Source organism: Diuraphis noxia, unplaced genomic scaffold (assembly GCF_037042655.1).
Source record: "Diuraphis noxia isolate RWA-SAM2 unplaced genomic scaffold, SU_Dnox_SAM2 contig0001, whole genome shotgun sequence".
NCBI classification, from domain to species: Eukaryota; Metazoa; Arthropoda; class Insecta; order Hemiptera; family Aphididae; genus Diuraphis; species Diuraphis noxia.
The window spans coordinates 1,865,324-1,879,596 of record NW_028301711.1 but is presented as its reverse complement, the minus strand read 5'-3'; the positions used below and the strand labels follow the sequence as shown (position 1 = coordinate 1,879,596).

The 14,273-nt window shown below is 29.6% G+C and overlaps 1 protein-coding gene and 1 pseudogene across 1 annotated transcript; one reads left to right on the top strand and one right to left on the bottom strand.

Annotated features, from left to right (window-relative positions):
- The first annotated feature begins 1,458 nt into the window (after positions 1-1,458).
- LOC149059244 (uncharacterized) lies at positions 1,459-5,904 on the top strand (annotated as a pseudogene).
- Positions 5,905-13,544: 7,640 nt separating this feature from the next.
- On the bottom strand, positions 13,545-14,273 carry LOC149059243 (uncharacterized). The gene is made up of 3 exons (XM_089215665.1): positions 14,046-14,273; positions 13,807-13,969; positions 13,545-13,669 (listed from the first exon to the last, which is right to left on the bottom strand). The coding sequence occupies exons 1-3, from the start codon at positions 14,271-14,273 to the stop codon at positions 13,545-13,547; spliced, it is 516 nt and encodes a 171-aa protein (XP_089071791.1).

Below are 14,273 nucleotides of genomic sequence, written 5' to 3'. Positions count from 1 at the left end.
ATTCTAATTGCCTGCAAGATTTTGATGACATTCTATCTAATATTCAAGACCCTACCAATTCTGAGGTTCAAAATATTATGTTTCCAGATAAAACTCCATTTAAATTTAAATCTTCAATACCGGTAACATCTGTTGATTATCGGGATTTAGAATGGCCTGATCAAAATATACTAACTTATATTTGTGGCTATTTGATTAAAAAATGTTTGGAAACACATATTTGCGATATTTGCTTAAATCATGCCAAATTTCAAAAAAATTTAGAACCATCCTTTTTATTTTCTTATTTTAAAGCTTATGAAAATTCTGAAAAATCCACCTTTGGAAACCTATCAATGCCACATTCAGAATTTTATAATTATATAAATAGTTTAGAAACAGTGTTTATTAATCGTTTCCCTGTATTAGCAGCTGAGAATAAAGTAGGTGAAAAATTGAAACTTAGTATGCTATCAATTTACTATTCTCACCCGTGTGAACATTTTAATAAAGACTATCTTTTAAATTTATTCATAAGATTTAGGATTTATTCATCATTAAAATTTTTAAATAGAGAGATGGCTTCTGAAAAAATAAGGAAAAATAGAAAATTAGCAACATTAAAACATTTATAATTATTAATTATTAATAACTGTTATTTTGTATTTGTTAATATGTATCAATATGGAACAATGATCTACCAGAGTAGGGCGTCATTCCAATGAAATTGTATCTAGATATTTATTAGAATAAAAATGTATTTGAGTAATCTGAAAACATTATTATTCCAATAATAATATTTTCAAATTATTCAAATAAAAATGTATTTGAATAATTATCTAGATATAATTTTGCACATTTCTGTGGTTTATACAATTTGGAGCCAAACGACTGAAAACTAGTGGACACTACAGCACAATAAAAATAGAATAATTATGTTAGAATTTTGTTTTAAATATAATTTAACTGTAGTTTTTTTTCATCTACTTGTAAATGTTTGTATGTTGTGTAATTTTAATAAATAAACAAATTAATTAATTGGAATAAAATTGTGTCTTTTTATCTGTGAACAATATTTTTGTTACTCCTATTTGGACTTACTGCATCGCGCAGTAACCAATCAGATCCTGTGGTTTGGAAATCTATTGTTATATTCCGAAGTGCACTATCTGGTTTCATTTAATCTGTGGTTGTAGCGACTTATTGTTAAATAGCGATAAGCCGATAACATAATAAGTATTTTCGTATTTATAATAGTTCTTGATATTCACTTCCTCAACGACCACAACCTTTTTTTCTGTACTCACTGTCTGACTGTCTCATTGCACTAGTCTGCTGTCTCTTGTCTACGTTTACGTTGTGCGTCATTTATATGTACTAGCAAATAACTATAGAATCTATAGTATTTGGTACTAGGTACTTTTTTTTTAGTATCTACCCGCTGTTGTACCTTACATCAGTTACATCTATAATTATAAAATGGTGTGGTGTGTGGTACATTTTACCGCAGACGATACTGTTGAAGTCGTTCCTGAGTTATGGTATCGGAAAGAGGGAAGTTGTGCTTGGCCGAAAACATCCAATATCAAAGATATAAAAAAAAGCTGTTATTTTAAAAACACGTCCAAATAAGCACGATTTTTCTTATTATGAAGCACGATGTTTGGCTAGTAATATCGGTAAGCATTATTCTAAAATATTTATATTTTGTACCTATAATAGTTAGTTCTACCTATACCTACATAATATATGAATATACCTAGGTATTTTAAGTTTTTAGATGTATATTATAATATCATCTCTATCGGTATATTTCAAATTATATAATAAAATAACCTTTTCATTGGGTAATTAAAATTTGTATTTATAGTATTGTGTATATGATCTGAGTGCAGTACAGTAAAAATAAATGATAGGCACCTACATTGTATATTTAATATCTTGGTAGATATTTAGGAGGGCTTATTCACAACCAGAGATAAACTATATAATATATTATATACCTAGATACTTTTGTGTGATGTATTACCTATATATTTTTGATTTTAAATATTTTTAGACAATTTTCAAAAAGCCCAAAAAAAATGTAATATTGCTAAATGCAAATCTGACCTTTCTTCAATGGAAGATGATAAATTAAAAAAGAAAAGAACCATCATAAGAAAATATAAAACTTATTCAAGCTCGGAATCTGGTATGTTTTAATGATATAATATTTATACTCGTATTTATATAACATAGATTACAGTATAATTTTTAAGATATAAATATTTTAAAAATTTTATTGAATTAGTTTATATATACTGATATCTTTATAATACAATGTTTTATTTATGTATTTCATTTTTTTTTTATTATTGATATTAATTTATTTCTTTATGATAGTTTATCAAATATCTATTTTGTTTAGACGGTGAAAAATCTGATACACACATGAACAAAAATGCCATTCCATGTTATCATTCAGGTAAATGATTTATTTGTTTTTATAAATATTTGTATGAATAATTATGATAAATACAAATTTATTTGTTAGACTCGGAACCCCAACATAAAAAGAAAAACCAAATCCAAAACAAAACAATAAGTCAAACTGTTGGAATTGAACGTCGACCTAATGGATGGTCTCCATTAAAGACCTCTATTACTGATATAACAGGTGAAAATTTAATATGAAATACACCTAGGTACCTACTTGATAAAATATTTATTTTTGACTATACCTAGGTACCTTAGGACTAATTAGTTAGATTTTTAAAACTATTATTTCTTAAATCAGTAAAGATTCCTTTGTCTAATTTTTATTTAGAAAAAGAAGAAACTATTCACATGGGCAATACAAAAACAATTTCTGATTTGAAACTCTCAGCAGATGAAACAACATTATTTTCTGGTAATTTTAGTTTTTTTATGAATTAGTTGTGATGTTTTTTATTTAGAAATAATTTAAATACCTATTTTGTTTCATTATAGAAAAAAAATCTCCATATAACCAAAGTTTATCTGATATAAATTTGCCAAGATCCTCTCCATCAAATAGTATATGTATATTGTATATCATTATTGTATTTTTACTATTTCATCATATAATATTTAAATTCAATTTTTAAGGAGTAAAAAGATGTTTATTTTCTGATACTGATAAAAATAATTATTTGAATTTTAACTCTGCTGGCGTCAATAATAACTCTCCAAAATTATCATCTGGTTAGTAAATTGTGTTAACAATTAATCAATAACTATTTTAACAGCTCTATATTTTGTTAGCAGTAAAAGGTTCAGGAAAAAGAAGTTTATTTTCTGATTTTTATGAACATCTCCATCCAAATTCCAAGTCTCCTGATTTAATTAATGACTCTACAACAAACATATTATCTGGTTAGTTAATTGTAGTATAAATAATAATTAGTAGTTATTTTAATAACTAGATAAACATATTTTGTTTTAACAGTTAAAAGTTTGGAAAAAATAAGTTTGCATACTGATGTACATAATGGTTCAAATTCTATTACTCCAAATTTTAATGACACTTCAAAAGCATCTGGTTAGTTAATATTATTTATAAATATATAATCTTGATTTTAATATTTATCAGTATTCTATTAACAGTGAAAAAAAATGCAGATAGAAAGTCTTCAACTAATTCAAATTCCACAATTTTAAAAAAAGGTAATTATGATTTAATTGTTTTTTAAATATTTTTATTATACTTGTTATTTCAATTTTGTTTTTATGTCTTAAAACTAAGACACATTATTATTTGAGAGCATTTCAAATGTTTAAGCTTTAAGCTATGATATATATTTTAATAAATATACAGAAAGTTATATATATGAATTTAATTAATCAAATAATTTGTTAAACCTTACATACAATAGAATCTCTAGTTAACATAACACTATTATACTATATAGCCATATAGGTAGCAATTTATTATCATTCTTTGTAACAGTATTTCTATGTAACAATTTTTTTTCAAGTAATTGTCAAGTTAACTTATTGAGGTTTCACACTTCCACCGTAGATTCTGTAAATACTGGATAAATAAAGATTTTAGAAATTCATAATTATCATTTTACAAATCAAAAAGTAAAAGTTTAAAAATAAAACTTCTTATACATTTGTAATAAAACTGTTATACCTGCATAATATACAAGAAAATAACTATGTGTACAAAAAATAATAAATATATATATAACTCAGTTTTTAACAGCCATGGGGTTTTTATTGATATCTGGATCAAAAGATAATAGTTATACATTATTATTTATGGTTATATAACCATTGTATATTATACAATTAAAATAATTAATTCTTAACTGGGAAACTAAATACTTTTGAGATATCCTCATAATAAATACATAAAATGTAGTCAAGAAAGGGTAAATAAAAATGCATGTTATTTTATCATATTTATACTTGCTAACCTATTACATTACATATTATTTTCATTAAACTTTTATTGTTTGTTTAGATCTTTTATTAACTACCTTTAATATAGGAACACAATATAATTAATTCACCTTTTACTTTTTTAATATTTCATTTTAATCAAATCACTGTTCATAATCAATAAATAATGTATTTATAATGCATTAGTTATAAATTGTACCTACTTAATCCATGATTAATATCATTAATATTGTGATTATTTCAGATGATCGGTTCAAAGACATGGTTTTACATAGTTTAATTATTTTAAAACACAGTATCAGAAATTTGGATGAAAAAATGGATTTGTTGATTGAAAAAACTTCAAGAAGTTCAGAAAATACAAATATAAATGATGATGATATTATAGACTACACCAACCTAAATTGTCTTTTCCCAATTGAAGACATAAGTACTCTTAATGATATTGAGGAGCAATTGGTGTCAGATAAAAAATATCATAAATCATTGGTGAGTTTCTTTTATACAATTCTTCTTATAGTCGTGTTTTAAATATATTTTTGTTATAGACAAATAAACTTATTGGACTTGGTGGAAAAACAGTACAAATATATATAAAAAGAGTAATGCAGCTTTTGTTCTCTGATGAACTTTTAAAATTATATTCATTTAATGGCCGAGGGAATAAAAAAAAATGTTTTTCTAGCCTAGTAATTTCAAAACTAATATTTGGTAAGTTACACTATAATTGTATTTATTGATTATATTTAAATAATTTAATTTGAGCTTTTAAATTTCTGAACTAAACTTGAATATTTTGATATGATTTCTACATCATAAAGTCATTAAATATGTATCTAGTATAATTATTTAGTATAATGTCTTTGAATACATATATACAGTTTCACCAGTCCAATATTCAATTTTTATTTTAAACCTCATGTGTAATCAGATAATAATTTTCCTGTAGTACATTAAGTGAATGAATTTATAATAAACGTTTACAACATTTTATTTTATATTATATTTTTAGACTTACTTTATAATAACCTTCAGCCTTTTTACTTTATATTGACCATTGCTTTTAGTGTACATTTTTCCAAATTATTTCTTCTCTTACAAGTAATTACAAATATTGATAAGAAAATTATTTTGTATAAACTTATTGAAAATGATTTTTTTTTTGAAGTGGCACATTGAAAATTGTCTAGTATCATTATAGGCTAGTACCTGCTGTAGTTGCTTTAGTTGCTCATATAATTACATATTTTAGTATTTAAGACCTTAAATAAAATAAATGGAAATACCTAATTAAAAATGAATCAACACTTATTATTTTTATATATTATTATTAAAAAAAATATTAAATAATATCTTGTTTATTCTATTTTGTTCTTAGGTTCTATAAAGCTATTGAACAAGTTCAAGTACGATAACGCCATTGATGACGCAGAAAAGTATATTAAAAATGCTCTTATTCAGGCTTCATTCAATATTAAAAAAAAAATATCCAATACTACAACTGTGGATTAATTTTTTATTATATTTTTTGAAATGTTCGCAAAAATGTATTTTTTTTTTCATTGCTTAATTGAAAGTTAATAATTAATACATAAAGTACACAATATACAAATTACATACCTAATAATAATAAAAAAAAACTTGAAGATACTAATGAGTTTATTTATTTGTTATTTATACACACTCGTCTCTTAGTTTTAAGATGTCTGGGAATATATCAAATTTGATGTAACTCAAACTGCAGGTAATTTATTAGATATTGCAAATCTTTTTTTTTTTTTTGTTATGAAATGAATAAGACCAATATTTATGAAGAAAAAAAATGTAAGGATTTGGGGAATATTCTAAAATTTAAAGTAAAACCAATTTCTAGAGGGTACTATAATATATATTGTGAGAATCCGGAGCTTTTTAGGGCTCCGTAAACCACCCACGACAAAAGGGGAACACTTTTGCCGTGACCTACGAGCCGCACCGCGTGATGACCCGAGGGCCAAGTCGGTGGAGCTCATAGGCTTTAAACACGCAACGGCAAGTGAATGCCGAAGATTTATTTAAAGGAAAAAATAATATTAAATAATAAGAATTGTATTAGGGTAATCACGTGGATATATTAAATTAGCATTATAAGTTAGAGTTGAGATTTGACATTATCAAAAATAATAATATTACCGTTTATAAGGATATAATAATTTTGGCATAACATGTGGTTAATTATGAATAATAATAATATGACAAGTCTTTTTAAAGAATATAATAAGTGGCTCATGGCAGTTACATAGTAATAATAATTTGGTGCATACTTTCCCGGCCTGCAGGAGGCCACACGCCATATCAATCATGGCGTGCCCTCGCAGGGTTGCCGGGAAAGCGTGCTGGGCTTGTTAAAAGCCGAAAACGGGGGGGACATTAGATTTTGTAGGGACCCGCGTCTTGCGACGCTTCCCTGGCGCACAGGTTATACGGAACATGGATTTCGCATAACCTGTGGCCTACGTGCTGGTAAAGGGGGGACAGGGGAAATAGAAACATATTACGACATTGACGTGACTGCATGGCTGTTGTGGCTGGAGCAATTTTCGGCCGCCACCCGGGCCCTCGTGGCTGACTTTAGCCCATCATGGTGTTTGACTGCAGGTGTCGAAATATGTTTACGGCAGTTGGCATGTACTCGGATGAGGTCTGTTGTTGTGTGGATCAACCCGGTTGCCGCGTGGTCTGTGGGTTGGTCGTCGAACAGACGAGTGATTCGCAGTTGACCAGGCAGGTGAAAAAACCGTGAGAAAAAGTATGTGGACCAGGCAGGTAGACAGTCGGTGAAAGAAAAAAAATGATTTTTTTTGAATACGGAGACCCGGCGACGGCGGTGACTTGTTGCCGGCGGCGGAGCTTTCCGTTGTTGGTGCGGCAGGTCAGTGTCGTCGTTTCGTGGGATCTTACAATATTTCGGGGTGTACAGTATAATTGCCTGCGGGCCGCACCGGCGGACGCGACGAAAGCGCTGGAGGCGACGGGCGGCGGACAACTGCGGCACATCGGCGACGAACACTGCATGGTGAAGGGTGGGGAACGGGGAACATTAATTGCATAACACTGCGGTCATTTCTGCATTAGCGCGCGATAATCATAATAATTTATAAATAAGGTACGCTCATTAGTGGCAATATGGGTACAGGTATGTTTGTGATATAATAATATTAGTGCAAAAAATGCTGTGACGTTACAATATATATCCTATATTATTTCACATCATCCTATTAAATGTACCAAAGTATATATTGGGTTTGTTTAAGATTATATAAAGGTTTGATTTGTGTAGATTAAGATTTATGCAATAATTAAAAATATTAATTATTGTTTAATTAAAGATTTAATAAACATTATATTTTTAACGCTAAATCAGCATTTATGTTTTAACACTTCTTGAATATACGATTCGATTTCATTTCACATTTATAGAGCATTCAGTAAAGACTTATATGCTTCTAATTTCATCTAAAATCAACATTAAATAATGTTCAATATTAAAAAAGGTATCTTTATTAAACTTTTATTCAATGTTGACATGTTATGTGGGATCTTTGATTTAAATAGAGGGACCAATCCAAAATAACATCTGTTTGCCGCTGCTAATCTAATCTTTATTTCCTCGTGGCTATTTGCATTCTTGTTCGGTGCAATTGAATTGGCTCCCCAATACAGGTAGTCAATATTTTACCCTAAATAAGTACCTTTGAATTGGCTCCCAAAAATTTACTATTGAATTGGCTCCTTATCGTTTTTTTTCAAAAATGTATTGGTTACCAAAATGTTAATAATTTAAAGTACGTAATTCATGATTTGTACATTTTACATCGTTACAAAAAATTAAATAAAAAAAAAAAACAGACGATATTTTACTTAATTGCGTCATTATAAAATGTATGTATATTATAAAAATTCAAAATTCAATTAAAAATTAAAAATAAACAGATAATATTTTACTAAAGTGTGTCATTATAAAATGTATGTATAAAAATTAATAATAATAAAAATAATAAAAAATAATAAAAATATTATATTACTAGACTATTTTTCGGGGTCTATACTTATTGGCCATTATTTTTATGTATTGAAACCTCGAACTCACACCAGTATCATATTTACTAATTTCATTTTCTAAAAATTTTATTTTCTCTCTAATTTCTTACCTGTGTGGTTTTGTTGTATTGGAACTTCTTATAATAATTCTTGTATCAGATTGAATACTTAATAATATATTTAGGAAGTTGAATATATTTGGATGTGGAGAATAAAATTGTGAATTAAATTTAGAATGAAACGATTCGCAAGAGTTAGTTGTTCGGTGAATACTATTGCTTTTTTCTGCCCAAATTTCTGGTGGAAATGTTGAATCATTCGCAATATAATTTTCTACTAAATAGTCATTGAATTTTGTGAGTTTTTCATTCATAGGTAGTATTTCAGCTAATTCATCAGAAAAGCAATCTCCAACTGACTGTGGATCTAGGAATGGCAATCCAAATATATACGTTAAATATTGTCCTATTTCTGTATTTTGTACGTATTCCGATGAAAGACCAAACTTTTGAATTGCTCTGTACCAAGATTGTCCAAGATGAAATCGACAACCACGAACTTTAGTCAATGGCCAAACATCATTTATTGCATTATGTATAGCTATTTCAAAATCAACATAAATGCTTTCTAAATTAAACACATTATTGTAAGTTAAACAATAATTATCAATAATTCGAAAAATATCGACATATGATTCTTGTTTTTTGTCTTTCGGTAAAGTGAAAACTAAAGGTACATAATGATTGTTTTTTAATACATGAATTGTGAAAAATTGGTAAAAAAATTGTGCACAGTACGAAAATGTTCCATTAACGTAAAATGCAGTTGATTGACTTAGAAATTTTAAATTTTCATCCGTACTAAATAATAAAATCCCTTTTTCCGCATTATTAACTTGTAAAAATGTATTACCTTCATACGTTTTTACGTCCATGTCTTTCAAAATATCATGCACCTCTTGACTACTACGAGGCAAATTTGGTCGTAAAGATGCTCGAGCTTGAAATATATTGTGTTTTATATATGTCACATCTTTAGTTGTAATTGCATTCGTATTATTCTCCCTTAAATATGAATGTAATCATTTCTAAGGGCGTTCACACATATTTTCAGTGGCCTTACGTTTCAAGCTATTGCTTATTATTTGACGTTCAATTTTATTTTCTTCGTCCGCATCGTGGTTATGTTCTAAATTGCATGATGTCCACACGATATCGTGATTTTCCAATACTTTTAAATTGGCAGTACATCCTCTTTTAGTACATTTATACCGATGTTGGCCATTTTGGAGGAGTTTATGAAAACTAAACTTGAATTTATTAACTATAAAAATTAATTTTCCTTTTTCACTTAACATTTTCTCAGCAGAATTCATTTTTACACACTCGCGTGAACACAGCGTATCTACTATTAAAGTTTAATATATTGCTGTCGTGGTCATCAAATATTAACGATAAAATAAAAGTAGTCAATGATAATCGATTATTATAGTAGATTACGACGATTAAGACGATAAGATTAAATTCAATAAACTTGTAGTATAAATAGTATAGGTATATCCAGCGGTAGATTATATTATTTGAGTGCAAACTAACAGGCTATATTAGGTTGACGTCGTAAAAGTAAACGCCTATAATATGAGAACCCCTGGTTAAAAAATAATATTTAACAATTTAAGGAGCCAATTCAAATATACATTTTTCAGGAGCCAATTCAAGGATCGAATTTATGTTTACCCAAATTTGGGAGCCAATTCAATGGTAGCCTTCTTGTTGATGTCCACTCCTAGGTATTTAAAATCATCTACTTTTTCGAACTTATATTCCCCAATATCCAGGTGTCCCCCTCTATGGTTATTCCTAGTTACGACCATATATTTTGTCTTATCCTCATTTATAATTAATCCTATTCTCTTTTCATTTTCCAGCAAATTTCGTGTTGTCTCCTTTAGATTTTCTTCATTTTCTGCCATTATCACTAAATCATCTGCATAGGCAGCTAGAATTAGTTGTTTGTCAATTCCAATTTTAATTCCACTTGCTGTTACTAGGGTATCTCTTACGACTGATTCCAATGCTAAATTGAAAAGAGCTGGGGACAAGGCATCACCTTGCCTAAGCCCTGTCACCACCTCAAAATCCTCCGATACGGCATCTCCGAACTTCACTTTACACTTTGATCCTTGTACACAAGCACGGACTAGTCTTACAAACTTTTCAGGTATGCCCAATTGGCACATAGCGCTCCATAGTTTCTCTCTATTCACAATATCATATGCGGCCTTAAAATCAATAAAAAGGAGGTGTATATCTTTGTCAAATTCATGGCTTTTTTCGATCATTTGCTTAATGACATGTATTTGATCCTGGGTTGACTTCCCTGTCATAAACCCTCCCTGGTAATCTCCAATAATTTCTCGTAAATAGGGTTTTATTCTAGTAAGTAGAATATTAGACAGTATCTTATATGACGTTGTAACGTCACAGCATTTTTCGCGGTTTTAATTATATTATTATATTACATAACACACATTACGCGCGACAATAACTAGCTGGACTACAGTGTTATGTCACCAATACACCGCACATTCCCCCCCTCTGCGAGGCTCCATCCTCAACACCAACGGCGGGGACCGCGTTGGCACTGTCGGTCGGGGCGGCTGCGCTACCGGCCACGGAGTCAGTGCAACCTGTTACCCAATTATTGTAATATTGCACCAAAAGTCCCCCTTCCACCCGCACTGGTCAGCAAGCCGTCCAACAGCCACTAGCCGTCGGCCGATACGTCTTTAAAGAATTTTGTCTTTTCTCAACCGTTGAAGACCAACCACCACGTCGACCGTCTACATATTATTATTCACCACTTGGCATCGTCGACCATCTACATATTATTATTATTCGACCCGGTACGGCAGTCAACATGATGGACTGAAACACTGCCATGGGGCCTGAGGGCCGGGATGCCGGGTGGCTTGCTGCTTTGCGACACAACCATGCTGTCACGTATTATTATTATTATTATTTATATTCTCCCTTGACCCCTCTCACCTCCTTCATCTATCTTGATTTGCATACGCGGATTATTATTACCAAAAGCATATAATTATTCAAATTTATTATATAAAACAAAAAACATGATTATTACTTGCGCTCCTTTATATTATTATCATGCTTAGACGGCATGGCCGGGTTACATAACGTCTTGCTCTGACGCGAACCCGGCGGGAGTTGGCGTTTAAATATTATTATTGTATTATTAGTCGGATGTGATCGAAAGACACATCCTGACATATTATAGCCTAGCGTCACTGCGAATATTATTCTTATAATTCCTTGTCCCATTCTTATTATTTGTTCATATGCCATGTGCCCCCTATATTATATCATGTGATCGCTAAAACTATCGTCGTAAAACTTGTATACTAGTTGACAATTGGTCTTATTTGTTTAAACGTATTATTTTGTACCTTATTGCCAAAAATGTCCACTACATATTATTATCTGAAATGAGACCACTATTATTTAAATGTCCTATACTCAAATATATTATTCTTTATTACCATAATCTAAGCCATATTTTCAATTATTATTCAGGGTAACCTATATTGTACTATACTATAAATCTTTGACATTCATTTGTCACTGCGTGTTCAAAAAACCTGTCAGCTCTGCCGACATAAGTCTCACGACTTATCACGCGGTACGGCTGGCAGGTCACGGTTTCCATGCCCCGTGGAATCGTGGGTGGTTTGTGGGGTGTAAAGAACCCCACATTCTCACAACGTGTTCAAAAGGGAGATTCCCCTATAATTTTTGCAATTCATGGGGTCTCCCTTTTTAAGAATAGGACATAAAACAGATGTACGCCACGATCTTGGTATTTCTTCCTGTTCCCAAACTTTAGTAATTAGGTTGTGTAGCTGGTTTATTAGTTGTTGTCCTCCCTTTTTAAGGCATTCAGAAATTATCTCATCTTCTCCCGCTGCCTTACCGCTTTTGAGCATTTCAATACCAGCTTCTACCTCTGCTCTTGATGGTGGTTCTATGTTTTGTTCTACTGTTGCACGTTCTTCTATAATTGTCCTTTCACTAGGTTGGTTTAAAAGTGTGTTAAACATTTTTTTGAACTCATCTGCTGTTTTTCCGTTATCGGTCAGTAACGTTCCATTTTCTCCCCAAACCATTGATGTTTTACGTTTAAACCCATGTTTAACTTCATTCGCTTTCCCAAAGAAGATTCGAGCATTATTCTTTCTACTACTTTCTATGAGTTGTACTCTTTCTTTTTCCCATGCTCTCTTGTTCATCCGAATTGTCTTCTTTACCTCTCGCTGTTTCATGGCTAATTCTCTTTTATTTTCTTCTTTTGGGTCCTGTAGCACTTTTAATCTCGCTTTATCCCTTTCTTCCGTGGTCTTTCTACACATTTCATTGAACCAGTGCTTGTTCCTTCTCTGTGGTTCGTAACCCCAGACAGCAATTACACATTGTAAAAATATTATCAAAACATTGTAAAATTAATAGCAATATTATGGTAAATGTTTCCAAAATATTGTCAAAAAATTTCATAACATTACAAAAACGTTATCACAAAGTTTTTTGGCCACATAATTAAGGTTACCATAATCTTATACTAAAAATAGTATAACAACATTATCTCAATAAAATTACTTTAATATTATATGCAAAACTTTATGATAATATTATGTGATATGATTATTAAAATATTACTTATCCAACTGCAAAATCCAAAACAGTAATTAAATTGTTTTCATAGATTTAAGCAGTGTTAGAATAATGTAGTAGATAGATATTAAATAATACATTATAACCTGATGCATGAATTCGAATTTTCCATATATTGACTACTTAAATATATTAAAATTATTATTTTTCTTGAAATCAGCTACCCTTTATTCATTTCAGAAAAGGAAATAGGTAATTAATTATATACTGACAATTAACAGAACAAAAAAAAATCCTTTATTTATATATTATGATATTATATTAGAATACTTCTATTGTATAGATAACTAATTACTAGCCAAAATACTTATTATTGAAAAAAAAAAATTATTTGAAATTTTTTGCTTCCTTTTTTTTAATTCTGAAAGGTGCATGAGACAGCCAAATACCCAAACAGTTGTCTATGTCTTTTTCTGGAACACTGTTATATTTAACCGATTTTCTGATTGAATCTGGAAAAAGAACAACATAAATGTTTAAATTAATATTATATAATATAATAATACCAAGCAGTAATTAAATAAGTAAGAGCAGCACAAATTTAAAAACTAAAATAAATGAAAACAGTTGATACATTTTAATTTCTCACCTATTATCACACGATAACTCAAAAGACTGGAAAATGAAAGTTTTTGTTTGAACCCGAATAATGAATAATATGACAATATTTTATCATCAAACATACGTCCCACTACTCTTCTAACACTGTTTCCTAAGTCATTATTATCGATTAAAACCGACAAATTGGTAACCTGAAAACAACGTAACTGTTATTACCCATATAAAAATTAAAAAAAGTTTTTTCATTGAAAAATGTTTGAAGTGTACCAATGATATTTTAAAATCAACAACTTTTAGGTTATCTTCCAATGCTTTTAATTCACTTTCACTTTTAACAGGCAATATTTGATCAATATTGAATTCATCATTACTTGATGATGTTGAATTAAGATTTTTATTACTATTATTCATTAAGACTTCAATATTTGTATAATTTGATCGAACCATATTACTGATTAACCCAATTTCATACTTCAAATTTATTAAATTGTTCAT

Coding starts and splice junctions, on each gene's coding strand:
- LOC149059243 (XM_089215665.1), bottom strand. CDS start 14,273: ATGAACAATTTAATAAATTTGAAGTATGAAATTGGGTTAATCAGTAAT. Junction 13,970..14,045: donor TTGATTTTAAAATATCATTG/GTACACTTCAAA, acceptor CGTTGTTTTCAG/GTTACCAATTTGTCGGTTTT. Junction 13,670..13,806: donor GAGTTATCGTGTGATAATAG/GTGAGAAATTAA, acceptor TTCTTTTTCCAG/ATTCAATCAGAAAATCGGTT.